Source organism: Rissa tridactyla, chromosome 3 (genome assembly GCF_028500815.1).
Source record: "Rissa tridactyla isolate bRisTri1 chromosome 3, bRisTri1.patW.cur.20221130, whole genome shotgun sequence".
Lineage (NCBI taxonomy): Eukaryota > Metazoa > Chordata > Aves > Charadriiformes > Laridae > Rissa > Rissa tridactyla.
Genome location: NC_071468.1, coordinates 26,290,922 through 26,316,815, shown reverse-complemented (window position 1 = coordinate 26,316,815; position 25,894 = coordinate 26,290,922). Strand labels below are relative to the sequence as shown.

The 25,894-nt window shown below is 36.9% G+C and overlaps 1 protein-coding gene across 4 annotated transcripts in view; it reads left to right on the top strand.

The window, feature by feature from the left end:
* The window catches only part of SYT14 (synaptotagmin 14), an 88,867-nt gene extending 64,939 nt beyond the window's left edge, over positions 1–23,928 (top strand). For 2 of the 4 annotated variants that reach the window (XM_054196844.1, XM_054196843.1), the window contains 2 exons: positions 8,050–8,239; positions 12,646–23,928. In XM_054196844.1, the coding sequence (XP_054052819.1) occupies positions 8,050–8,239; positions 12,646–12,959 (504 nt within the window). In that variant the 3' untranslated portion in view covers positions 12,960–23,928. The remainder of the gene's footprint in view (positions 1–8,049; positions 8,240–12,645) is intronic. The other 2 variants (XM_054196846.1, XM_054196845.1) reach the window with 1 other exon arrangement.
* Positions 23,929–25,894: the final 1,966 nt, after the last annotated feature.

Genomic DNA, 25,894 nt, shown 5'->3' with positions numbered 1-25,894 from the left:
TAACGGCTTTTAGTGCTTGAACGTTTCTTTATGCTATGTGTCTTGTCTCAGAAAACAGAATTCAGTAGTAAAAGGCCTCTTGCCTCTTTTTCTCCCCTTGCTTCTGGCTGTATAAAAAGCTGGTAGACTTTTGCAGTACTAAAACAGAGCACTTTTGTAAATGCAGTAAATTCCGTTGTATGTTCATTTCCAGCTGCTTCCACCGCTGCTCAGGTTTGCTGTGCAGATTTCAGGCCCATTGGTCTATGGAACTAAGATGACCTTTAATTTAAATACAGACAAATAAAAGTTATAGAAAACTTCATGTGTGTCCCTTTCTGTAGAGAATTAATGTTTTGTTCTGCAGAGCTGATAAATTTAAAAACATTTAGACACAAATAGTAAATTCTCATGAAATATGAAAAGCAACACAGAAATCTCTCTGTGAACTTGTTCAAGATCTTTCAGAAAAGTGGAGTGTTGTTTTGCCATTGTTTAGAATGTATAAATTTTATTTTGTCATTTTCATTTTATGACTAAATTATAGCATCCTAAATTTTGAAAAGAAACCTTATTTTAATAATGGTGTATTTTTCTTATTAGAAAACCTGCAGAGGCTTTAATTTTTATTAAAATTAATTAGTTTTAAATTACTTTACAGTTGAAATTTATGTAGTATCATCATGTATCTAAGGAGGTTTTATAGCTCCGTACATAATAGCATCTATGGTAAATTAAAGCTGTGCATAGAATTTTTAAGGTTTTAGTCCCTTGACTGTAGTAAATGAAAGAATTCTTATTTTTCATTCAATCTTCATTTTCCAGTGTTTCATCTGTGAGAAGACGATGTGTTTTGTAAAATTCTACATCCAGAAGTCTTTTTTTCTTTCTCTTGAGAGTAAAAAGCAAGGTAGAGCAGAAGTTTTTGATGAGAAATGTGAATTTTATCACTTCAGATAATCTGATTTTCTACTACATTAATATTAGTTTAGTAGTCAAAACAGCCCCATATTTGATGTGAAGAATGCCATCAATGTTGAATGTATTTATTTACTAAAGATTTTCAAATTGGAATTTGTGAATAGGAAATCCTGGTAATTTTTAAAGCATGCCATTCTACCCAAAATAAATATTTTAAAAAATCAAATTACATAATGGAAATATTATTAGAATATTTACTTTCATGTTTGTGATTTAAGCTAACTTAGATATTAATACTGTGAAGTGTTAAGTACGTGAATAAAAATGCACATTATACTTAATTGGAACGTGCTTCAGGAAGCTATTAAGCAAAAACCCCAAATAATTACCTGTCATAAATAATGATGCTTTCCTAAACCTGAATCTTTGTGAGATGCCTAAAACTGTATGTTTCAATGTTTGCAAGCTCAGGTTATTAGTTCAAAGCAAAATAGTGATGGTTATATGTTCTCTTCATTTTACTATACAGGACAACCAGCTATAATAGGAACTGGAATTTCCTCCCTATCGTGCTGTGAAGATAGGTAGTTTTGTACAATTTCAAACAAAAGAACGAACCAAACAAAAGAAAACCCAGAACAAAACCAAACCCAAAAAACCCCTAGAACATCCAGATTGACAACCATTTAAAATCAGGTATTTTTTAAAATCACCGAAGCCTCAAAATGACAACAGTATACAGTATAGAAAGAAACCCTTTTTTTATTAAAAAAAAAAAAGCCAAACACCTTTTTTGGCACTTGCTACTTCGTTTAATTCTTCTTTTTCAACATCTTTGCTAAATTTTACTATTATTAACCTTAATAACAATAATATTATTTCAAACTTTTAGTATTGTTTTGAGCATCGTTTAACACTTGAATTCTATATTAGAAAGAAAAAGTTAATACTTTCTGCAGGCGCTAATATATGGAAAGAGTATCAATTCTTTAGTTTAAGGAACTATTTAGTTATGAGTATCCTATTTTTGAGGACTTCCTGTTTTTAAGTATATCAGTCCTCATAGTTCTTCCAGGAGTTAGGAGAAGCAGAAGCAGAAGTGATGAGGAACTGAGGCATACATCTCCTCAAAAGCATCAACGTGTCCAATATAGCATGTAACTGGGATTTAGATGCCAGAATTCAAAATATAAAGCTCCATGCTTTGACATGCCTGATTATTTTACATCCTTCTGTTTTCAGGGCTGAGTTCATAGAATCATAGAATCATAGAGTTGGAAGGGACCTCTGGAGATCATCTAGTCCAACGCCCCTGACAGAGCAGGGTCACCTACAGCAGGCTGCACAGGAACGCGTCCAGGCGGGTTTTGAATGTCTCCAGAGACGGAGACTCCCCCACCTCTCTGGGCAGCCTGTGCCAGTGCTCTGCCACCCTCAAAGTAAAGAAGTTCCTCCTCATGTTTAGGTGGAACTTCCTGTGCTCAAGTTTGTGCCCGTTACCTCTTGTCCTGTCCCCGGGCACCACTGAAAAGAGCCTGGCCCCATCCTCCTGACACCCACCCTTTAAGTATTTATAAGTGTTGATAAGGTCCCCCCTCAGCCATCTTTTCTCCAGACTGAAGAGACCCAAATCCCTCAGCCTTTCTTCATGAGAGAGGTGTTCCAGTCCCCTAATCATCTTGGTAGCCCTTTTCTGTACCCTCTCCAGCAGTTCCCTGTCCTTCTTGAACCGGGTAGCCCAGAACTGGACACAGTACTCCAGGTGGTTTAAGTTTTCTTTCCCAGGAATGATCTTGATACTTTTTCAAAAGTATTTTAGCTTTGAAACATGTTTTTATAAGGTACCTAGTGCTTAAGCCGCTAATGAGGGATGTGGAGCCTCTAGGTTCGGTTTTCTCCTCCTCTCTGGCTCTCAGAGCAGAAGGCAGGGGATGGGCTCCAGGCTAAAAGCTGGTCTGGACCTGGTCTGTTTGGTGTCTGGGTGCTCTCATCACCTCAGCGAGCTTTTGCCTCAAAATGGAACAGTAGCTTCAGGGTTCAGCACCATGATGGTGATTAAGATGAATAATTTTATCTATCTAAAATGTTGGAGACCTGGATTCAATTCCCTCTTTTGCCTACTAGGGTTCAAATTTCCTTCCCTAACCTCTCAGTTGTATTGATAGAGAAGTAGAAGAAGGTAATGTGCAAAAAAGAGATTAGTGGTATAACATTAACATTTAAAATTTGAGAGAGACATTTTGACAAGTAACATGCTGTGAATCAGATTTTTGTTGCTGAAGGATTGTCAGCAAGGTTTCATCTTTCCTGTGTGTATTTTGAAAAGCCAAGAGAATCAGATGTTCTTGTTTCGTAAGTCTACAGATTTTTAACCTGCACAATGAGGAAATGGAACTTTTAACTGCCCCCAGAGCACGGCCACGTTATTCTCTGTGATTAACTCCAGTTGGCTTAAGAGCAGAATTTGTAAGCAGAACTTCAGGGTATAGAAAAGTAACAGTAGGAGATGAATATTTAAGTAACAGATATCCTGTTTCCATGGAATTACGGTGAAGGAAGACAAATAAATACATTTTACATATATTATAATTGTTGCAAATAGAGGGTTCTCTATGTTGTCAAAGAGCAGAGAAAAAGATTATTGCAAATACATCTTAGGGGTTCAGCTCTGACACCATGCATTGTATCTGTTCGCTTCCATTGGCACTGAGGAAAAAAGAGCGTTCTTTTTTTGATTGCCAACTTTTGTACAATAGAAATATGTGAAATCCAAGTACTGCTTAATGGGAATGTTTTTATTATATATTTATTATAAAGTTATGCTTCTTCCCTAGATAATATATGCAAAGAAGTCATCAAGGACAATAGTCTGCAGAATTAGTAATTAAGTTTTTGTAGAATATAAAGCATATTAGTCTTATAATGCAGTGAAAAGCAGTGATTCTTGTAAACCTGCCTAACTTTGTAATAAAGTACTGTCCTGTGGCGTATATGGGAACGGTTTAGGTCCTTTGTACAAAGCCCTAAGTTATAAAATTGAAAAGCTGAACATTTGTAATTTACTGTAATAAGAACAGACCTTTGAACCAAGTTCAAATACAGAATAGACTGTACCTAATGGTTTTTTGCTTGTGTTTATTGTTAATAATATATTTTTGTTATGGCAAAATTGACAAAGTAGGTTAGAGATTTAGCATTTGTATCCTGGAGACAGCCTCAAGAGACAGCTCCTTGCGCTGTGGCCAGATCATCAATATCTTGACAGTTCATCTAAGTCTTAAAAATCTGCAGTTAAGATTTTACAACAGTTCTTACTAGGCTATTCTGGTGCTTGCAAGCTTGGAAAGGCTTTTGCTATTAGGGAACCTTAGTCCTTTTTTCCCCCGCATGTTAAAATACACACAGTTTGTATAGAGAAAGAGAGGGAAGAGTTATAAAAATACATTTACGTAGACAGATTATTTCAAACAAATAGTAACTTTTGGTCTAAATATTACATTTCCCACAGTGAAACTACAGTATCAAAGTGGCCTTACAGATAGATTGAATACAGATCTGTATGGAGATGAAAAGCATCTGGTAGCACTGTAATGTTGTCATGAGATGAAAGCTTCATTGTAGCTAAGTTTATGTTCATGTTGTACCAATTAGCAATTTCAGTGTTAATATTTTACAATTTGGCATGTGATCATGAAGCTTATATTTTGAGCAGGTAGAAATGCAACTTCCTGTATTCCTTTTTTCTTGATTAATTCGTTAGCACTCTTCTTGAATTTTGACTATCTAAATAGAAAAATACCTCTAAAGAGAGACTTGAAAAACTGTTGTCTTCAATTCCAGTGCAGTTTACAGATTTAACAGAAAGTCAGGTTACTTACCAGCAGATGTGATTATCACGGAATACCTTACTTAAAACTATGAGTGGATTTCCATAATAAACTCTGTGCTGGAGAAAATACTTTTGAGAAGACATCTAATAATACACAGTATCCCCAATTTTAACTTTGTCCTGCAATGAAAAGTCTCTTCAGTTGTTGATCTGAGAGCCATGTTGATCTCAGCTGTCTCTTTACCTTCCCTGATTCCTGTTTCTTCTTCTCTTCCTCATAGGATTTGTCTGTTTTCTTTCAAAAGAAAAGTGACAAAATACAGTCTCACCTTCCCCTTTTTCTCATGTCTTTTACCTACTCGTCCCCAAACTCTCTGTTTTCTCCTTTATCATAGACTGAGAAATTATACTTTGGTTTATGTCATTTAATCCTGTTTTTACCCAATAACATCAGTCTGTCTTCTAATCCTCTTCAGACCTCTCTGCTTCATTTTTCGTCTTAACATCTCACTTTCTTTTATATTAGGATTTTCCGGTTCATAACTGAAAAACAGTATTTTTAAAAATACGTTTGGGTCAGCATGAAACAAAATAGTTTGGAATCTATGGTGAAATGGAAAACAAAATATTGTTTAGTTTGTTTCTTCAGTGAATTTTGTTGCTTTATTTTAATGTTTTTAAACTTCTGTCACCACAACATTTTGTAGGAAGGGGATTTATAAGTTTATTATACACGCTTTTGTTTGTTTCAAACCTGACACCTGTTGCAAAACAGAGGCAAAATATTTTGTTTTAGAAAATATGGTAGCAAAACATTTAAGTTAAACCCTCTCTCCAGATTTTCATCAAGGCTGCATCTACCAATTCTTTCTGTGCAACATTTCTAAGGTACAGCCACTTAGTTGCATTTCGATCCACTTACAGATCTCAAGCATCACCCAGGTCTTCTTATCTCACTGTTCAGCTGGTGAGATCCTTTACTTTGGCCGTGACGAACGCAGTCCTGTCCTCCTCACATCCACTCAGGATTCTGTTGTAAAGGAACAATACTTCTAGCCCATCCTTATCTAACTTTGTAATATCACACTTGTTTCATTTTTCAGTTGTTTTCCCCCTCCTCTGTAACATCACACAGAAGCTACTTGTCTTCGCTTTCAAGGTACTTCGGGACTCATTCCCACTCAGTCACCACTCATTTACTGTTTACTATTTCTAGCATTGTAAACATTATTCCAATACGCATTGTAATCAGTTTAACTCCGTCATAAACTGATTTAGACTTGAGTCCCTATTAGAACATCAGTAAACTGTACAAATAAGTCACAATTAGGAAAAAGTCCCATCATCACCTTCTCTCAGCACAGATGTCAAAGCCCTGTGAGGGTTTGCGGGGGAGTGTTACCCACCTGCTCGCTTGTGTCATGTCTCTTTTGTGGACTTGCAGCATGATCACAATCAAATTTGAGACCTAATCTTTGAACAGTATCAGATTGACTGTGGTTAAATTCCTGGCCCAACAAAATAATAAGATGAATAAGCATCATAGAAATAATGTGTTACAATTTTAAAAGACCAGAAAACTTAAGTAGTGTCTGCAGATGGGACATGCTGAGGCTTTCAAGTGTGCAGTGTATACTATGACTGCTGAATCAAGCCATCTTTCTTTTAAACTTTCCATTTTGTATTCTACTGTTGAACTTAGGAATCAAAAGTTTCCTGTTTTGTGAGTGCCAAGAACCAGAGAATAAATGTATACTTGTAATTCATTTTCAGCAGTTTACAATTTGCAACCCATTTGAAATTCATTCTTGGAATTGAATAACGAACTTTTGGAGACATAACCAAAGATGTAAAATTCAGAATTTGCAGCTTGGAGGACAGAAGTCAGAGAATTTTGTTGAGGTCCTTTAGTAGTAAGAATACATTTGCTAACAACAGTGAATTTTTATTAATGAGGAACTGCATTGCTACTTGAAGCTTCTCTCAGACTTTCTGAAAGTGTTCTTTTGAGAAGGGCTAGTTAAAATGTCAATGTGAAAGCTATTATTGTAGGTTCATCATTTCTTCTTGTAGGTATCGCCTCTATGATTTGAGATTCTGTAATGCATTTGGGCTTTATATGTCATATTAAGTTACTTGCTTTTAAAGTTAACTTTCATCTTGATGAGGATTTGTGCTATTTAGATTTAAGGACTGATCTCATGCCCATATCAGCGGTTGCTGGAAATCATAGAGACATTTGGAATCTGGAAGAATCAACTTCACAAAATCATCATGACTCCTTGAAAGAGTGCTGCCAGATTCCCAAATGAGTCAAGCCATATTTGAAAAATCTGTGGATCTAATTTATGTTTTTTCTGAGAGAATCACGAAGGGATGTACTGATAATTCAAAAGTCTCTTCTTGGCTACCAAGCAAATTGTTGCGCCATTGGCTAGATTCCATCCAGTTTCTTGTTTTCAGTGCTACAACTCTGTGTGCCAGTGCATGAAAGCAAGAAATGAAAGTAGGAGCAACTGTGGTATGATTCGCATGGCAGCGTAAAGAAAGTATTTTTTTTTTAAAGGCCAATAATGAGGGGTTAAAATTATAAAAATGAATATTAGAAGCTTCTGTCAAAGATATGACATCAAGGGAATACATGAGAGATCTGAACTTTTTTGGGAGCTTGCAGGCTGGAAATTAAAGCATCACTTGCTGAGCCTTAGGATGCCATTCTTCCTCTCCTACCCAAGACAAATGGTCTATTGCAATTCTGTATCCCTGGAACAATTACATTCCTTGTAAGCTAATTTATTCTAGACAGAGCACATTTTTCTATTTGCATGTGTTCTGTTATTTTGCTACTCATAAATTCTCAGTCTAGAGAATAACCTTTACAAAGGATGAATAAGAATTTCCTGCATTTTATTATCTTCAGAATTCCACTAGTGTTTTCCATTTTTGGAAAGTAAAAGATCCAAGCTTTAATGTTCTCCAGGATGCTGACAAATTATATTACAGGTCTTGTCTTAGCAATTGAAGCAAATAGGAACCATAAAGGCTGCCCTTCATCTGCTATTGTTTCTTCTGAATTATGAAGCAGCGGAAACACAAAGTTAAGAATTACTTTAATTCCTGACCGCTTTGGTCTTTCTTACCTCTAACCTGTGTGAACTGAGTATACATTAAGGATGTACATTTCTTACTGGTTGATTGAATGGAACTTTATTTGTTACTGTCAGTACATTGTTTTCCTAATTTTCTATGTGTTATTCTAAAAATTTACTTCCAGTGACATCGTTGCATAAAATACGTGGAACTGTTTATCTTTTTTATAGGGTTGTGACTCTCAAATGAGCATGTCAGAAGTGTCCTGCAGTGAAAGTACCTCCTCTTGTCAGTCTCTGGTACATGGCTCAGCTCCAGAAATCCTCGTTGGCCTCCTTTATAATGCTACCACTGGAAGATTATCAGCAGAAGTGATAAAAGGCAGCCACTTCAAAAACTTGGCAGCGAACAGACCACCCAGTGAGTGAAAAGCTTTTTTCATCCTAATGCTTCTGTACTGGTGGGGCTCTCAGTAGCAAGGACTTCAATCCTATCATTTAGTCTTACCCAATCAAAATGAAATAGAGCAATCATCAACTAATCTGTTTCATGTTTTATATTTCTAGTCAGTTGGGAAATAGCAAAAATCTAAAATTCAAAATATTAATTGTAAGTTGACAAGAATCTTTTAATTTTTCATGATGACTGACTAATAAATTACCTTTATCATAATGATTAATTGCTAAATTACTAATGCCTCACATCACAGGCCAAGAATAAAAAGTTGGTGTTTAAAGAGAAAGTACATGCCAGCTAATATTAATATAAACACTCTGAGCAGTTATTGCTGTTCCTAGAGGGGTTGGTACTGCGGTCTTTAATTGCTTGTGTGCCTGTGTATATGTGGTAGTGATATATGTAACTTGGGAATGTCAGTGAAGACAACGGAGAAACAAATTGAGGCCTTTGGAATATTTACTGTGTAGAGGAATGTTCATTGTCAGAAAGGACTTGAACTGTGTGTTCAAGCATTTGTTCAAAAATACATTTGCCTGAAATATCTGTGAACTTTATATACTTTTAAATTGTAGCTAGATGGAATGTCACACCCACAGAATGTTTTTACTGTCTCTAATTCTTTGAATTTGAGAAAGTTCAGTAATGAATATTGTTTAAAATTATTTTTTATAGTTTTTTAGATGTTGAGTCTGAATTACATAAGTTGTAGCCAGACATACCTGCCTGTTCTTCTCGATTTTGTCTGGAGGCTCAGGTTTTAGCCCCTCTTTCTGTTTCTTAATCCCCAGATTTGTATGGCACTAGGAGATATCTGACACTACTAGATTATGTTGCAGGCTGCCAACGTTTTATAAGTGGTTCGCACATCTCACTTTGTCTTCCGAGTTAAGGAAATAAGCCAAATGACTTGAGACTGATGCTCTCCTCTTTCTTTCTTGTCCCATGTTTCATTCCATTCGTTAATTACATTTGGCTCAGCTTTACTCTGCTTTGCTTTCTCTATACTTTTCACACTGATGGAGCCAGACTTTGTTAACATGGCCAGAGGAGGAAAGTGAAAGTAGCATCGCTAATACTTTTATATAATTAGGTAGCTGCCCCAGAGTCACCTATTTGGAGGCAAAGTATAGAAATAGATGGGGAAAGCCAAGAAGGCCCAAGGACGGTGGGGTGAGGGAAAGGAATGAACAGAAGAGAAGACCTGGAGAGAAGGGACCATGTGTTCCCTTAAAGCAAAAAACAGTGGGTGGCTTATGCTTATCTTTCTGGAATCTCTAGAGAAAGCGAAGTTTTTCTTGATATTTAGAATATGCAAGTTAGATGGAGGTTCAGTACTTGTTTTGAAGACACGTATGTTCATTCCCTGTTTTGTTCATTCCCAAAACGTGTTCTGTGGGCCCATGCTGTCTAGCTAACCATTGTGTCTGTCACTGGGGTCAAAAATCAGTTTCAGTTTGCAAGAAAGCAGCATAGAACATGGGACATAGCCCTGTAATACCATGTTCTGTCTAACCTTTTTGTAGGGAAGATCTTGTGTGTTACCTTTTGTTATCCCCTGTGAAGGATGGGGGGAAGTTTTGATATTCATAACGATAATAGTCCAGTTCTGTTTAGGCAAATGCAGGTTTGGAGTTTTGTTGTTTCTGGAAAGCTGGAAACTAATGCACTTTCTAGGTCTCGTAAGACTGTGCACAGAGTATTGCGGCATCCAGATTTCTCCTATGGGCTGTTTGGTGCTGTCCCCCTCCCCCCCAGCAGTGGCAGCACCTTTTTGTAAACTCCTGGACCCAGGTGCATAGCACTGCCATTTCCTAACTCCCTGTCAAGTGCATCCTGGACACACACCAGCCTCTCTCTCTGCCATCATTTCCACACAATGAAAACTAAGGCCCATAGGGTTGATGATTAAATGTTCTGATCAGATTTGTTGTTTGGACCATCAGTGGTTCAAAGTCCTCTAAGTACATGCGCAGGTCATAGAATCATAGAATGGTTCGAGTTGGAAGGGACCTTAAAGATCATCTAGTTCCAATCCCGCTGCCATGGGCAGGGACACCTCCCACTAGACCACGTTGCTACACAGACAGATGAGTGTTCATTCAGGTCTTGAGAAACTATGATAGAAAGGGAAGCAACTATTCTTTCCCACATGCGATCCCTTCTGTAGTCTAGGAGTTGTGAACCTATGCAGTTTTGTGAAATGCTTCTGCATCAAATATGGATTGAGTCCTACATTTCTGTTTCTTGGTAGTATATACTCCTCTGCTGCATGTTTATATGTTATATAGTAACTCGTTTAGCAACTGAGTATAGGCAAATAGCCCAAATCCTGCAGGCAATAACATTTGATGTTAGAACGTGTCTTCGTTTCTCTGTGCGATATTTAGTATTTCGTCTGATAAAAAGATGCTTCTTAGTATCCTTTGAAATTTTGTTGAAACAAGGTACAAGATTTTACACATTAAATGCATGTGTGTGTATGCCTGCAAACACACATTAAATCCATAAATACATGGACTTTGACAAGTGAGATCCGTACATTTTAGAGACACATAAGCTGAATTTCAGATGCAAGCGTCCCTTGGCTATTTTTAGAGGTTAGATCAGTCATTTTTGTGCCCAAGTTCATCACTACTCAAGAACTAAAGTATTGCAGTCAAATATCTGCAACTATAAAAGCTAAGGGCAAAACCAGGTTAGTTTTCAGTTCAGTGATTTTTTATTTTGTTGCTTTTAATATATTAAGTATAGTTACTGTGTGCAGTTTTTCTTAATATGCTGGAGTTTGCATGAAAAAGCATAAGCTTTGATAAAAAGGATACAGTCATTTTAACCCAGTCTTCTATAACCTAATTGTTTGCATGGTTCTTTCTATGTTGAGTGTGCTTTAGAACTCAGTAGCTATTAGCGCTAAGATAACCCATTATGAAAGTGGTGTAATTTTTGTTAAAGATTACACAAAAACTGCACAAAATTTTCATTTCATGAAATTTTATCCAACAATCCTTTTGTTCAATCCTTTTTCTGATCTATACTGCTAAGGTTTTGTGTTCTGCCACACCAGTGAATAGTGTTTCCTCTTAAACTTTAACCTTTGATCCTCTCTCACCCAACTATTGACATCTGGTCATTATTTCTTTTACTGCTTTCCACCCCCTGTTGTCAGACGGACTGTTCTGTTGTCTAAAACACTTGATAGGTGGACAGGTTTATATAATCCGAGGTGAGTTCCTGTAGAAACTAATTGGATGTTGTCTTTTTCATGCAAAAGAAAATTTGCCAGCAGTAAAGCTATCCACGGCTGCATACCATGTTGGTTTATAAAAGTATATCTTTATTATTTGTGGCACTCTCTAATGCCAAAGTTGCATTTATCTCTGATTATGGATGTTGGAATTTCAGTCTACCTCAAAGTGAAAATGTTCAATTTGTTTCTTTTTACATAAACTCCAATCTTTTAACAGTATTATTCATTAACATGAATATGACAGGAATAAAGAGTGAAAAAACAGATTGTTTTATACAGTTCTATATTTCCTAAAGTTAGTTATAACTTTATGAAATGCACATCCTTCTGCAGGAGCATGGCTTGGTGCTTCTAGTCAAATGAAAATAGAGCTTTAAAAATAAAGTTTTATACCCAAATACTAACACCCAATGTGTTCTAAACACATTTGCTTGCATCAGCTTCTTATATGTATTTCTAAAGAGCACTGTATAAGCTGTATTTTAAACAACCATATTGAATTATGCAAAAACTGAGTTCTCTTCAAAGGTGTATTAAATATATTCCTTTATGAATCCAGGAATTAAGAGGTTTTTTTATATTGTGTGAACTTCCACCTTTGAATGCACTTTGCTACGTTTTGGTCTTTAAAATAAATAAAATTGAAAAGACCAAAGTGAGAACCACATCCATGCAGAGATTATTCTTAAGCATTTCATTCTGGCTGTTTTGATATCATCACTGCATACCAACGTGGGGTTTTTTATTTCTCTTCATTATTTGCTTTCTTTCTACTTTGTTTATTCTTATTCTCTGAAAATTCAGTGGTATGCTTTACAGTGTTGTGGCTAGTTGGAGCTTGCTAAGTGTTATTGCAATTTAAGTTTGTTTAGAACAAATAAGGGGGGTCAACGGGAAGAGGATTATGAGGTATACCTTTAACTTAACCCATTTAATAGTAGTGAAGCTAGTTAATTTGTTATTGTGTTTGTAATACCTTGCTTACTTGTCATCTTTTCATGTGTCTAAACTAAGCCGTGTTCAGTCAGCCTCGTATACACCATATCCTTGCATCTTGTAAATATCTCAAAAACTTTTGTTCTAAGATATCTGACATTCCAAAATATGATTTATTTTGTAGATACATATGTTAAGTTAACACTGCTGAATTCGATGGGGCAAGAGATGTCCAAATGCAAAACTTCAATCCGCCGAGGACAGCCAAATCCAGTATACAAAGAAACCTTCGTTTTCCAAGTGGCGCTGTTTCAGCTTTCAGATGTGACGCTCATACTTTCTGTATATAATAAGCGCAGCATGAAACGAAAAGAGATGATAGGGTGGATTTCCTTAGGTCTCAACAGCTCAGGAGAAGATGAACTCAATCACTGGACTGAAATGAAAGAATCTAAAGGACAACAAGTATGTAGATGGCATACTTTGCTAGAATCGTAATGGATAGTACGAAGTGCAGTTGTGGTTTTAAGGGAGTTTGGTCTTTCAGGAAGATGATCATCCCTGGTCACAAACAACAGATTTGTTGTGGAAGTAAAGAACGAAAATTGAGGTCAACATTCCATCATAAAGAATGCACAACATGCAAAAATGGCGGGATTTAATATATAACCTTCACTTAATGTCAGACACTTCCTTGGTGTCAGAGAAGCCTTGCTGTACACAGATACGTTAGCGGTCCCTCCCCCGTCCACCTGATGCTGTATTTGGGTTTGTTTTGTGGTTTTCAGAAACATTTTATGTAAGGTTCTCCAAACTAATGTAAGCTCCTCCTTTTGTGCTTTTTGTATTGCTCTAATACTGTAGCTTCTGACCTGCCTGCGTTCAGATTAAAGGTCAATCATTTGCACTTTGATAGAAAGTTAATGATCTGTAGAGGAAAAGAAAAAAAACCCCACGGTGGAGAAGAACACTTAGTAATATACCATATATGGATATACTGTTGTTTTACACTGAGTTTCTTTCCAGGAGCTTAGTACAATTAAGTTTTCATTTTTTGATATGCCATTGGTTTGAAAAATACTAGCATTTGGGCATCAGGTGAACTTTGACATCAAACTAATGTTTCTTCAATCTGTGACAGGAACGAGCTCTATATATGGCATAAATTGGGTTTTTCCCTCTTGCCTGTACTTCTGCCTAATCCAAAGAGACCAGATCATTAGTTTGGTCCCTTCCAAATCTCCTTAGACAGGTTGTACTGTAAAACTATGTAACTTTCTGTTGAAAGCACTTCCTGTATTCATGTATTCCAATGTAGGAAGCTCGTAGAGCACGATTTTACTAAAATATATTTTCGTTAAACAAATTGATACGGATTTCTTTAAAATGTCAGCAGTTGCAAGTTAGGTTGAAAGACTGTGATGGAAGTGGCAGCAGTTGAACTACTCTGAATGAACACAAAATACTGTGACTTTGGTTGAGATAGGTATCCGTCTGAGTCTCTTCTGAGCTGTTTTAGGGATTACCATATGCAGTTTGTTGGAAGTAGAGAGCAGTCCAGGAGTTTTTACTTTTCTTCTTGGAGAAGAGAAGATCGGTAAGTTATTTTTCTAGTGATTTGCGAGCAATTGAATGAATGTTCATACCCAAAATAGAAGTTTGCTTTGCTTATATTCAAGTTGGGAAACACAGCTTTCTAATGACACGATTGAGAAGCCTCAGTATCACAAGAAAGTTTGCCATCAGATAAACACTCATGGCTTCCACCGAAATTAGGGAAATATCAGTGCTTCTGAGATTCCTGTTTGTTCCAAATACTTAATTGGAATCACTCTAATTTAATGACTGCTGAATCTAAATCATATCACTGAAATTGTGGATTATTGAGTAATCATAATTTTAAAAAGCTTCCCAATTCAAATGTTCTTTTTGCCTGTAATTACAAGTTTCATTTACTCTTAGTTGTTGCTCTATGGAAAGCAAGCGATTTTTTCTCTTATAAATGATGGTGACGTCTTACTAATATGAGACCTCAGTGACTGTTGTAGCACTTGGTGAGCAGAAGAGTGAAGTTTTGTAGTTTGTTGAGAGAATTAGTGGTAGCCTAGAGTGTTCTCATTAGGGCAAATGTTTTTCTCTCAATTTCTTTATAATACTTTTGAACAATCCTGGCTTTAGGGTATACAGTCAAGTACAGTGAGATTGGAGACAGTGAGTATGCTATAATAGAGGTGTTTCACATGGTTCTCAAATTCTCACACTACTTAACAATTTCATTAAGTTCTTTTCAGTAATTCCACTACTTGGTTTATTTGGTGCCTTTTGAGGGGTTTATATGCAAAGCCAGGCTTTCAGTTTTTATTGATTTAAGGATTTAAAACATTATTACAGGCCTTTTTTTTTTCCTTCTGGTATTGCGCTGCTGCTTCATTTACAGAGGCTTTATTTACTGAATATACAAATAATGCAAAAACTTTCTTTAAACAGTGGTCTTGCAGTAATACAAGTTGTCTCTTTCCGTCCTTTTTGTTCCTCAATTTGTGAAATGTAATGTTGAGTGTAGAATTTAATAAAAAATCAACATTAATTTTATATGCATAAGGAAGATGCTCAGATTTTCGCAATCCTTTCAGCTTTCCATATAGTAGAAACTCTGACTTAGAAGCTGATCAAAAGCAATTTTTCAATGGATATGGAAGTATTTTTACTCATTCTGTTTGTGGATATTTGGATGCTCTTTCCTAAAGGTGAAAGTTGTCTCTCAATGGTTGTCTCTCTGTACAGGTTTTGCTTTATAAAATAATGTACAGTATTTAGCAGCAAGAACTGAGCAGATTGATTCCAGTGGAGAATATATTTAACATCACCATTGGACAAATGAAGAAGTCAGTTTGGAAGGTGCAGCAAATATCCTCTTACAGAACCAAACTAAACTGTAACAGGGCTTGGGTTTCTGTTTGTAGGTTGCATTGCTTCAGTTTTCCATCTAACCATTCAGATTTCTAAGACACTAAAATCTTACTTTAGACACAAAGATTTATAGTAGTCTGTGTTGGGCACCTTTGGGAAAAAGAATCTTTCTAGATTCTGTGACTTTTCCCAAGGTATCCAGGTCCGGTCTGTGCTTCACAGAAGGAGGTTTGGCTTACTTGGATTTCTGCTGTACAAAGGCTGGGAACTGAATGTATAAAGAATGGAAATGAATGTTTAATTTTGAGGCAGTAGAATACAGATTTGCCACGCAAAACCGGTCACACCAATAATTGGATTCACCCTGGGATTTTTATGATTTAGTTACAGTATCAATAGCTGTCATGTTGTTTTTTCTTCCTAGATCCCATTCTTATGACTTGCTTGTCATTTTGTTTTTCTTATTGCTTTATGGAAACCTATATTTTTGTATTTGAAATCTGCCTTTAGATATTGGGGTTTTTTAAACCCTGTGTAAGGGCTTATACATACAGTGTGGTTTTGTGCATTCAGTTAAATCTTAAGCATGGAACAGAATTTCTAAAGAACAAAGTATCCGAAACAAATTAGAAAGAGGCATTTGTGTTTTCCTCAGAGTTATCTGTGCTTTTTTTTCATAGCTCTTTGTTGTTTGCCTTTGTTCAAAAGTACAGTTAGGAAGAGTTTATCAAATTACTTAATTACTTTTCTGTGTGCCAATGTACCATGTAGAGATGACAATTCTCGAATTGAGTCTGATTCCTGACAGTGTAGCCTTAAATAATTATAGAACAGTGACGTTCTTACAGATTCTATTCTTGAAAACACTGCATCCTTTCTGCATATGATCCATTTGGTTTAATGTTTAGAATATTCCATGAAGTTTGTCTCTTAAAGTATTATAAATATGAGAAAAGTTGGTATGAGAAAAGAAAGTTCCTTTCTGTGGTAAGGGCAGTACAGGCAAGCATGAAATCACTGTGCAGAAGGACGAGAGGTGGTACAGCCTCTGTAGGACACCGCTGTCTCCCACATATGTGGAGGCAAGGAGTCGGCGGAGCCATGCTTCTGTTCCGCGTTCAGCCAGGCAGCACAGGGAAGAAGGATAGCACTGGTGGGATTCAAAGCTTGGTCCCCGTGGTGCTCCCTCGTGCTCAGGACTTAAGACAGCCACGTTATAACCACACTGTGAGGTCTGACTGCAAAGGCAGAACTTAGGCAAGGTGTAGGTTCTGCTGCTGGTGAAATATGACATAATTTCTAAATCCAAGTGAAATCTGCTAACCTCATTAATAATTAAATTTCAAAATTTGGTGAGCCCTTGGAATAAATGTATGTGCACTTACTGGAGCTGAACATCCTTTATCAATTAAGAGAATACTTGAGCTGAAAACAGATTTTATGGCATTTACCGTTGCAGATATTTTCACCTCTAAATTTTTGCCACCACTCCTCATGGCACATGGAGTGCCAGCATCAGTACCTTCCCATTTTTCACACCGTTCCAGCAATTTTTTTTGGTTGTCTAAAATTTGTTTGTGTTACTGATTTATTCTCTTTTCTCCCTAATGACTTGCTCCTGCGAACTTCCCAGACCCTGGGAGGCTGTGTGTGGCAGCCACTGGACCATAGAAGTCAAGGGCACTCCGCATCTCTTACAGTAAGGTACTGGTGCAAAATTTCTACAATTGTCCAACTCCCTAAGATTTCTGAAATGCAAACCATCAGTTTTAAGATAATGAAACAGAAGAAGAAAACTTTTTCTTTGAAGGAGGCATTTTAATGTAGGAATTGAATACGGATCGCTCTTACACATACAAGTTCTAATAAAAAGCCTGTGGTAAAATCACAGAATGCGGTTTGAGGGGGAAGCCTTTTGGCCTGAACTGTTCCAACTTGAAACTAACAACAGAATGCCCTTTCATTTAAATGGGAGTTTTATCGAACCCTTTATTTATTCATCACACTTTTCTGGAGGGGAAAAAATAGCTGTCTTGTTTAAAGCAGGCTTTAACATTATGGCTTGTCAGTTGTAAGGCAGACTGACTTCATCCTGAAGCTGAATTCTCGGTAATAGCTAAACATCCATTTAATTCTCCCACTGATATGCATGCCTGCCGTTAATGTTAATGAGAGGAGCCCATGGGCATCAACAGGAGAGTAGACCTGACCCTGAAAGTGTGAAGTGTAATAGGATCAGCAGATTAGAGTGGTGGTACAGCATGGCACCTGCAGCACAATCAAATGTGATTTCAATTATGAATGGAGGCAAAAAAGGAAATACCAGGATACTGTCACAAACTTGTTATTTAATGATTATCTCTTATTTTTGTTTCTTCTTTTCATCAGCTTCTGAAATATTTTTAAAACTTAATATTAAAAATGTTAAAGCAATCCCCAAACATCTTGATCATTTTAACTGGAGCATTCAGCAAAGTTTATTGTTAGAACAAGCCATCAAGAATGTTCTGTATTTTGGTCTATTTAACTCAACTGCCAGATTTTGTAGTGCATCACAGCTGGATTTCAGACACTTTGTTCTGATGGTAGTTTTTGAGGGGAAAGTCACAGGAGCGTTTGCTTGTCAGTGAATCAATGCCTGATGAAGAGATGTCATCTGAGAGCGAGAGCATTAAAATTAGAGACGGCTTCATACAGTGGCAGCGACAGTGACTCAGACTCCACTCTTGGAGCCTTATGGCCCTTGGAGGGCCCTACTCAGAGAAACTGTGACATGTGAATTGTGGGAGTTAAAACATTCAGAGCAGCACAGCTTTGGGTGAGCACTCCATGGCTTCTAACCTAGTATATTTTACAGATGTAAGCAGGGTAGGTAGATAGTGTTTATTTGCCTAGGGTGAGTACCAGCTTGCCCACAGTGACATGGATTAGTTTAGCCTTAAGAATTTATCACTGCCCCTCCTTAAGTTCAAGCAGGGTTTCTTCCTTTCTGCAGACTATGCAGAAATCTTATGCACCCAGCGTATCTGCTTATGTTATGCCTACTCGAATACGGCACAGTCATATTAATGCTAGCAAGCTCAGTTCACATGTAACAGTGTGTGACTGAATTAATCAATTGGTTGGATACGTGCTGGATTAGGATTTGCTGTGCAGGCTTCTGCTGGTATAATGTAGAAATAAGATCCTTCCGGAGAGGAATGTGCCAGGAGTCAGGAAAGTGGGTGGTACTGCTCCTGTAGGAATGAAGACCAGGAAACAGCTACGCCCAGCAAATGGGCAAGGCTAGCCTGATAGCAAGAAGAATTCACTCACTTTCTTGGAAGCATCTACTGGTAGAGCTGGCATAAAGCCTCCAAAAGCTGCCTGTCTCTGAGGACCTTACCCAGGAGAGCAAAAACAGTAATCCCATACCACTGAAGGAATACCTCATGGACATTCAGGGATGTAATTAATGTCATCCTTTTTTCTCTTATATCTGAAGACAGGAGTCTTGCCCATTGTATCAAATTAATTGTTTTTTGCTGTGTTTTGCAAATCCTGTGGACATTTACTGCATGCCGAGGGTCTAAAGTGGATTGCTTTATAACTTTTCGTTCATTTCCAAAGCATGAGTTTGAATGAATTTAAAGAATTGACTAGAAGCATTATCATAGCTTGGAGATGTAATCTCCAGGCCATAGCGCAAGCAAGGGGCAGGGCTTTGAACAAGTTTTGATAGTAAATTTTGCAAATGGCTTATTATGACATTTTAAGAAAATTTCTAAGTAGTTGAATGTATTAGGGAATATTTACAAAAAAAAACGAGATAGAGCAATGATCTTTTCTTACTGTACAGCTAGTTTGCTGTCCTTTCCAGTAAACCACAAGGTTCATTAGTGCTCAGTACTGTTTCGTTTATGATAACTGTTTTTAATGTGATTTTCATGACAAAGTGTAATTAGTGAAACCTTTTATTCAATTTTTCCCTTTCTTTGCTTTTTTTAAGGAGAGATTTCTCCTTATATAGTATATATACTTTCTTACAGAGCTTTCTTACCTATTTTTATATAAGATGATTTAACAATGTAAAATTAAATGCTCTATGAGCAAGCTATATCACTGTTACACAATCTGAAGTGCTAAGACTTAAGGACCTGAACCTACTGCCTTTTACTCAGGTCCTGGTTTAACCACACGTCTTTCATGTTGTGTAGTACCTTTCCCTGTAAGCAGTTCCATCTCTTTGTCCGGGATGACTCCGAGAAAGGCACTATTAACATGAATAACAGTGGTAAAACTGAGCCTCCTCTCCATTCTTAGCGGGACATCTGTCATGAGTAAAGGCTGCTGGCTCTGTCCCAAAACTATAGTTATAGATTATAGTTCCCTTGATCTTCAGTAATTTTGAACTTGTTTTCTGGTGACTATAAGCTAACAACTGATCTTTGTGAATACAAATACTGAATCGTGCTGTTATCAGCAAGATTATTAAAATGCGTTTCACATTATAATTCATTCTCTCATTGGGATATAAGGAATTGGATTTGTGAAGCATTATATCGCTTAGGGATAGCACACGTTCACCGCATTTTTAGAAGGTATGAAAGATACAGTATGTAGCATTTTCTTGCATACTTTTATACTGCCTGTATGCCACCGATGCACTCGGTGCCTTCTTTCTTTTGTATAAAACAAACATGTGGAGAAACTAAAGTTACCGTGCGTAAGCAATGTCGCTGCAACTGAAGAGATGTCTTAACCTGATTATTCCTAGTACAGGAGGTTTGAAATGGCAGTTCAGTTTAACACAATGCATTTCTTTGAGTTTGAAGACTTCCCTTCCTCACCCCCCTTTCCGAGAAACCTCCCCGTACAACTGTTTATTCTTAATTGATTCCTGTGTCCGATGTAAGTCACATGGTGTTAACCAAAGAACCAAGTCTGTTTCTAATTCTTTGGATAAATAATGTTTGGACTTGCTATTACTTAAAAACAGAAATGGTAGAATGGATCTCTTTGAACAATTATCAAATAGGCATCTGTAAATGTGACTCACAGCTGAGAATTCAAGATACCTCTTTTCTGACTGGTTGTGCATTATTGTATCAGTAGCAAAGTGTTTGAGTTGTATTTATTTGTGCATTTTAATCAAAATACTATCACAAGCAAAAATATAAGTAAATCAGTGCTGTCAAATTAGCTTGTTTTGCTCGTTTTATACCTATATCTGAAGTGTGTACCTTTGAGAACGGATTCAGCTTTTCTGTGTCTGAAGTCCTGATAGTATATAATACCTGTCTAGTGTACGCTGGTCTTACAGAAACAGACTTATGCTGCACTGTGTCTACATTTCCTAATTGTACCCTTTCATTGTATCATTTATGTGATATAACACAGTTTTCAATGACTGTTTCAACTTGAAATTCCTTAAATTTGAGTGCATGTATAGCCTTAAACATTTAAGACACCAAGCACAGTTTTAAAGGGAATAGGTTATATTTGCAAGTCCTGTTTGGCACAGAGATCAGAGAATTATTTTTATATAGCAATCAAAGATTGTAGAAAACGGGCATATTGCAGTCATGTTATCAACCGTGCTCCTAATTGTATGCATTTTTTAAAAAAGCATTTTTGCTGAAGTTTTTAGAGGTGAAATATCAGTGCTCATTTTCTTTCTTGAATTTGCTTGTTTTATTTTCATACTTTCATTTCTATACAGAACCTTGGAGCCCCTAACTAATGTCCGTGAATGAATTCACCCCTATTTTCAGAATTCCTTGAGCTTCTTTTCTTTTCTGCTACATTTTAAAGTTGAATAAGAAGTAATTAAAATTCTATTCTTTTTTTTTTTTTTTTTTTTTTTTTTTTTTTACATTTTGACAGTAACATAATTAGAGCAAATGACTGTTTGCAACTGTTTATGCAGCTTATTAAAGTCTTAGGACTTTGTTTGAAACTGTCATTATAATCCAGATGAAGACATACGTTTCATGGCATTGCAGTCCACAGCAGGTGAAAACAGGAGTTCTGGCGATTAATGTGCAGATCTGCATATTGGGTGTCAGATTGTAAATCCCCAGAGGGATTTATAATTAAGTGTCACATTGTATCTACAATATCTCCGCTTCTGTGTTGTCAGATACTTGTTCTTTTGTTTTCTTCATTATTACCTAGCAAAAAACTACTTTTATCATTTTGTGCTACTGTATATTAATCTTGAGGGTTTCCAGCGTGCAAGATTAGTTAATGTTGTCAGTTCTTTTTCTGTAAAAAAGGGACGCACTTTCAGCATACGCATCCCATTACTGTTCTGATTTTGGGGAGAGGCAAAATGCCACCAGCTGGTTTTAGTTATATTTACCTGTACAGCGCAGGTAACTTTATTCCCATGTAAGTTTGATCAAAACATGCTATAGTATATTTTCAAACCATGGATCTGTCTCAACATTAAAATAGTCATTTTGCGTACCTGAAGCTTTGCAGCTGTGGATTTGTATTCTGTTTGCTCTCTCTATTTGTATTGATTACTCTGTGAAATGTATTTTTGTCAGTTTGAGGACTGGACTGGGTATCCTTCGGTTATTTCAAAGTATTTTCTGTACGTGGAATCAGCTTTTTGCATGTAAACTTAATTGCTGGAAAGTATTTGAAAAAAAGGAAAAATCACTTTTAAAACCGATTGTTGTCACTTTCCTTTGGAATTCATTAGATCGTACGCAAATGTAGTAGACTTCACTGTTTAGAAGATAATAACGCGTGGTCAACCATTTGAACTGCTGTCTGCGTTAAAGAGAAGAAAAACTTTTTTAATTTTGGCAAGCTAACTAATGCAAACCTTTACACACTTTTTGGCTCTGTTTCCAAATTTCCTAAGTTTCCCCAATTCCCTTTCTGTTCCTCACAGTCTTTGTTGATGTCATGAATCTTCTATTTAGATAATTTTCAATTAACCAGTGTGATAACATTCTGACAAATATGATGTGTATACTGGCAAATAAAGACACACTCAGGTGATGGTTCTGACTGACTTTATACAGTTTTCTTCTGAGGTCATCAACAATTCCCTCTTTCTTTGTTCCACATATATTTCTCAGAAAAGATCTTATCTAACATATTTATGCTTAACTTCCACTTTCTAAGGAATAAGTAAGCTGAAATAATTGAGGTTTGATTTAAACATGAAAGAACACTTCCTGTAAGTAACAATTATAATTTTACTCTGTGACCCAGCTTAGATCTTCTGTATTGTCCTCTAATAGCTCTCCGGGCTCTCATGGCAGCTCTGCTTTAGGATGTGCCTGAATATATGTATGGTTTAATACATATTAGCATACAAGAAAAAAAGGAATTGTTACAACAATTAAAGCATTTTTTCCTATCCTAAAGGTCAGAAGACTTAGTATAAAAAGCTTCTGTTGTTTCTTCCCATTTCTGCAGATGAAAGAAGCGTAGCCCAGTGACTTTTACCATGTGAAAGTGGAGAGAGGGGTGCGTTTCTTTGCTATATGATCCCGATCATCTGGACCCATCCTCATCATCTGTGCAAATCCTAGGACTTCTGCAAATAAGATAACATGGTACTTGCTGCTGTTGGGGCTGGCATTTTCAAAAGGCATACGCTTAAAAATAACTTGTCGTTCCATATGGAGACTGGTACATATTTGGTACTTGAGAAACTTCGAGAGGCATGCCTAACGTTGTGTCCATGTTCTTTAGAAGATGTCGCAAGATATTTGGTACCCTTGTCTCTCAGAAAAAAACCTCCCACAAATGTTTTTCTCCAGATTATGAGAGATCCATTAAAAGGTGATAATATGAACTATTAGGTGTTTGTTTAAAAACTGAGGATTTATGAAGCTGGGAAAACACGGCAGAATAAATGAAATACATGTGTTGTCTGTATGGTAATAGTTGTTCACCATTTGTGAACGGCCATTTTCTGCTCAAAGATCACAGAGAAAAAGAGTTAATACAGCTGTGAATCAAAGTCAGCTTTCAGCTGCATGCGTGGCACCTTTCGGTCACCCGTGTTTCATACATGTAGCTGAGCAGAATTAGGTGTAATGCTCGGAGTTGTTCAATAGTTTTGTTGTGCAACAGTAATTGCTTCAGACAGGTAGAGCCAAGTTACGTCACTTCTATGCAGATACAACTTTACCTGTCAAAGGTTTTCTCTGACTAGTTGTCTACATGTGGCAAATTCCATATTAGGTAGTACTTAAAATCTCTTTGAAGTCACTAGTTACTTGTTTACAAGAACTCCCGTGAGTAAGGGCTATTTAGCATTTTCCTGCTGAAATTTGTAGCATGCATTTTCTTTCTCTGGTGTTTTTGTTCCTACAGTCCAGCAGTGCAGTTCTAATTTAGTGCTTGATTCATATTAGACAGTTCATTTTACTTGTAAATTACTCTACTTCCTCAAAATTAAAGAGACCATTCATAAGGCATTTTGTTACCTGCTGATCATTTTGAGTAGCTACATTTCAGCTTCGGCATTCTAAAAACCAAATTTGCTCTTGTATTAAGACAAGTAAGGATAGAAGGAAGCAAAAATTGCAGAAATGAACCAAACTCTCATCAAGTAAGATCATGGAACGAATCAGCTGGGCTTTAGATAAATGATTTATTATTAAATTCAAAACCTAATAGGTTTGTGTGTTCTGAGTGTAGATTACATTGGTTTGTTTTCCACTTAATTAGAAGCCTTACATTTCATCTTATTAATAATGAAAATCCTCTTGTCAAATTGTGTAAGATCATGTTGAACTAATGTGTATATTTTAGAGGCAGAATAAAATCTCTCCTCATGGCCTTTCATATTATTTCATTGCATTATGCAAAAAATGACATTCTGCTTTTAGTTTTGCTAGTGTGAAATAAGAAAACTTCAAATCGTCTTTCGTTCCTGGTCGAGAAAGTCCTGGTTTCAAGAACTGCAATGAAGGTAGCTCAATCTCTGTAGCTGACTGTTTACAATTAAAGATTGACTGTAAACAGAAGATCAGAATACCAGGCCAACTCAGCTTTGTAAATGTAATTAATAAGAGCATAAAAGATAGTAATCAGTCAGTAATCAAAGCTTAAGTTACATCCTGTCGTATCAGTTCTTGTTGCAGTGGTTCAACAGTTCAGAAGGGGAGCAGGCTCAAACGTGCCAAAGGAGACCAAATTCGTACCCCATTTGTTTATTAGAGTTAAGTACACATTTTCCATGATATCACAGCATTTTCGTCTGCCTATGCAAAGACCTAAAGCACCAATAGACTAAAATGTCAGTCACACAAGCCTTTGCTAGTTAATGCCTTCCCCAGAAAATATCTGGCATTCTTAGGAAATCAGGGAGATATAGAACATAGAGATCATTCATATTTATGTACTTTTTTTAAACAGCAGGAAAAGGAGCATTTAATCATCTATTTTAAAAAGCTCCAAATCAGTCAATTAGGCTAAAGGTCATGAAAACATAGCTAGATCTCAGTAAGCCTCAGTGGCAAATCGTTGCACAAGTTGTTGCAGTTTTCCGAGATGGTATAAAACACTTGGGAGCACACAAGACAGGCCAAGAGGCCAAGTGATAGCGTTAACCCCTCAGCCTTCACCATCTGTTGCGCGTACAGCCAAGCCAACAGTTGGGATGGAGTCGTTCTATGTCTTCCCTTATTTCCAAGCGCATGGATTTTTTTAACTGAGCTTCACAGGAGGCTCGCCAGTGAATGCAAGCTATTGCCGTCAGCAGCACCGGTATCTGTTGTGAAGGAGGAGCATTGATTGGGAAACGGCAATTGGGCTGTTTCCAAACTCTTTGAGCATACCTGTTAATAAAGCAGGGTGAGGGTGTGGTGGTATTTGTTGCTCTAAGCATGGAACTGGGAATCGTGAATACCCTTTAATTCCGTGTTTGATGCAAACTGGCTCTGTAGCCCCAGCTGATTTACCTGACTCTTATTGCCGAAATTCCCATTCTCTTCCATGCCATTGATATATCCAGGCACTAAACCACCTGTTGAGATACAAAATGAGTAAAACTGATGCACGTCTTTTCTTCTATTGAAAGATAGTATGAAATGCTCTCTCTAAAGCATTACAATATGGAAATTGCTGCATGTGGTACCATATTCAGAAGAATGCTTTTCTGTTTATGCTTAAACATGCTGAATAAGCATGCTGAATACCTCAGTTATGTAGTCTTCTTGTGATTCTTGCTGTCAACAAGAGTCACTGAAGGACCAGGATAAAGCCTAAGAAGGTTTTTTTTAAAGTTTTCAGTGGGATCAGTTCCCCAATGTGACCAAATTAAAGCCTAAATGAGTGCCAGTGCCAGCACAAGGAAGTGGAAGTGCACAGCTGGAGCTGAGCTGTCATTTCCCTGGCAATCCACCCTGAGCTCAGCTAAATAGGGCAGTGAAACCACTACCTGAGAAAACTGTTAGGAATATGCAGGCATTTTACACTGCTGGCTGTTGCCTGCGGAGAATCTATGCAACCACTTCTCATCTTGTTTTGAAAAAATCTTGTAAAAATTGTTAGAAGTTAAGTCCATA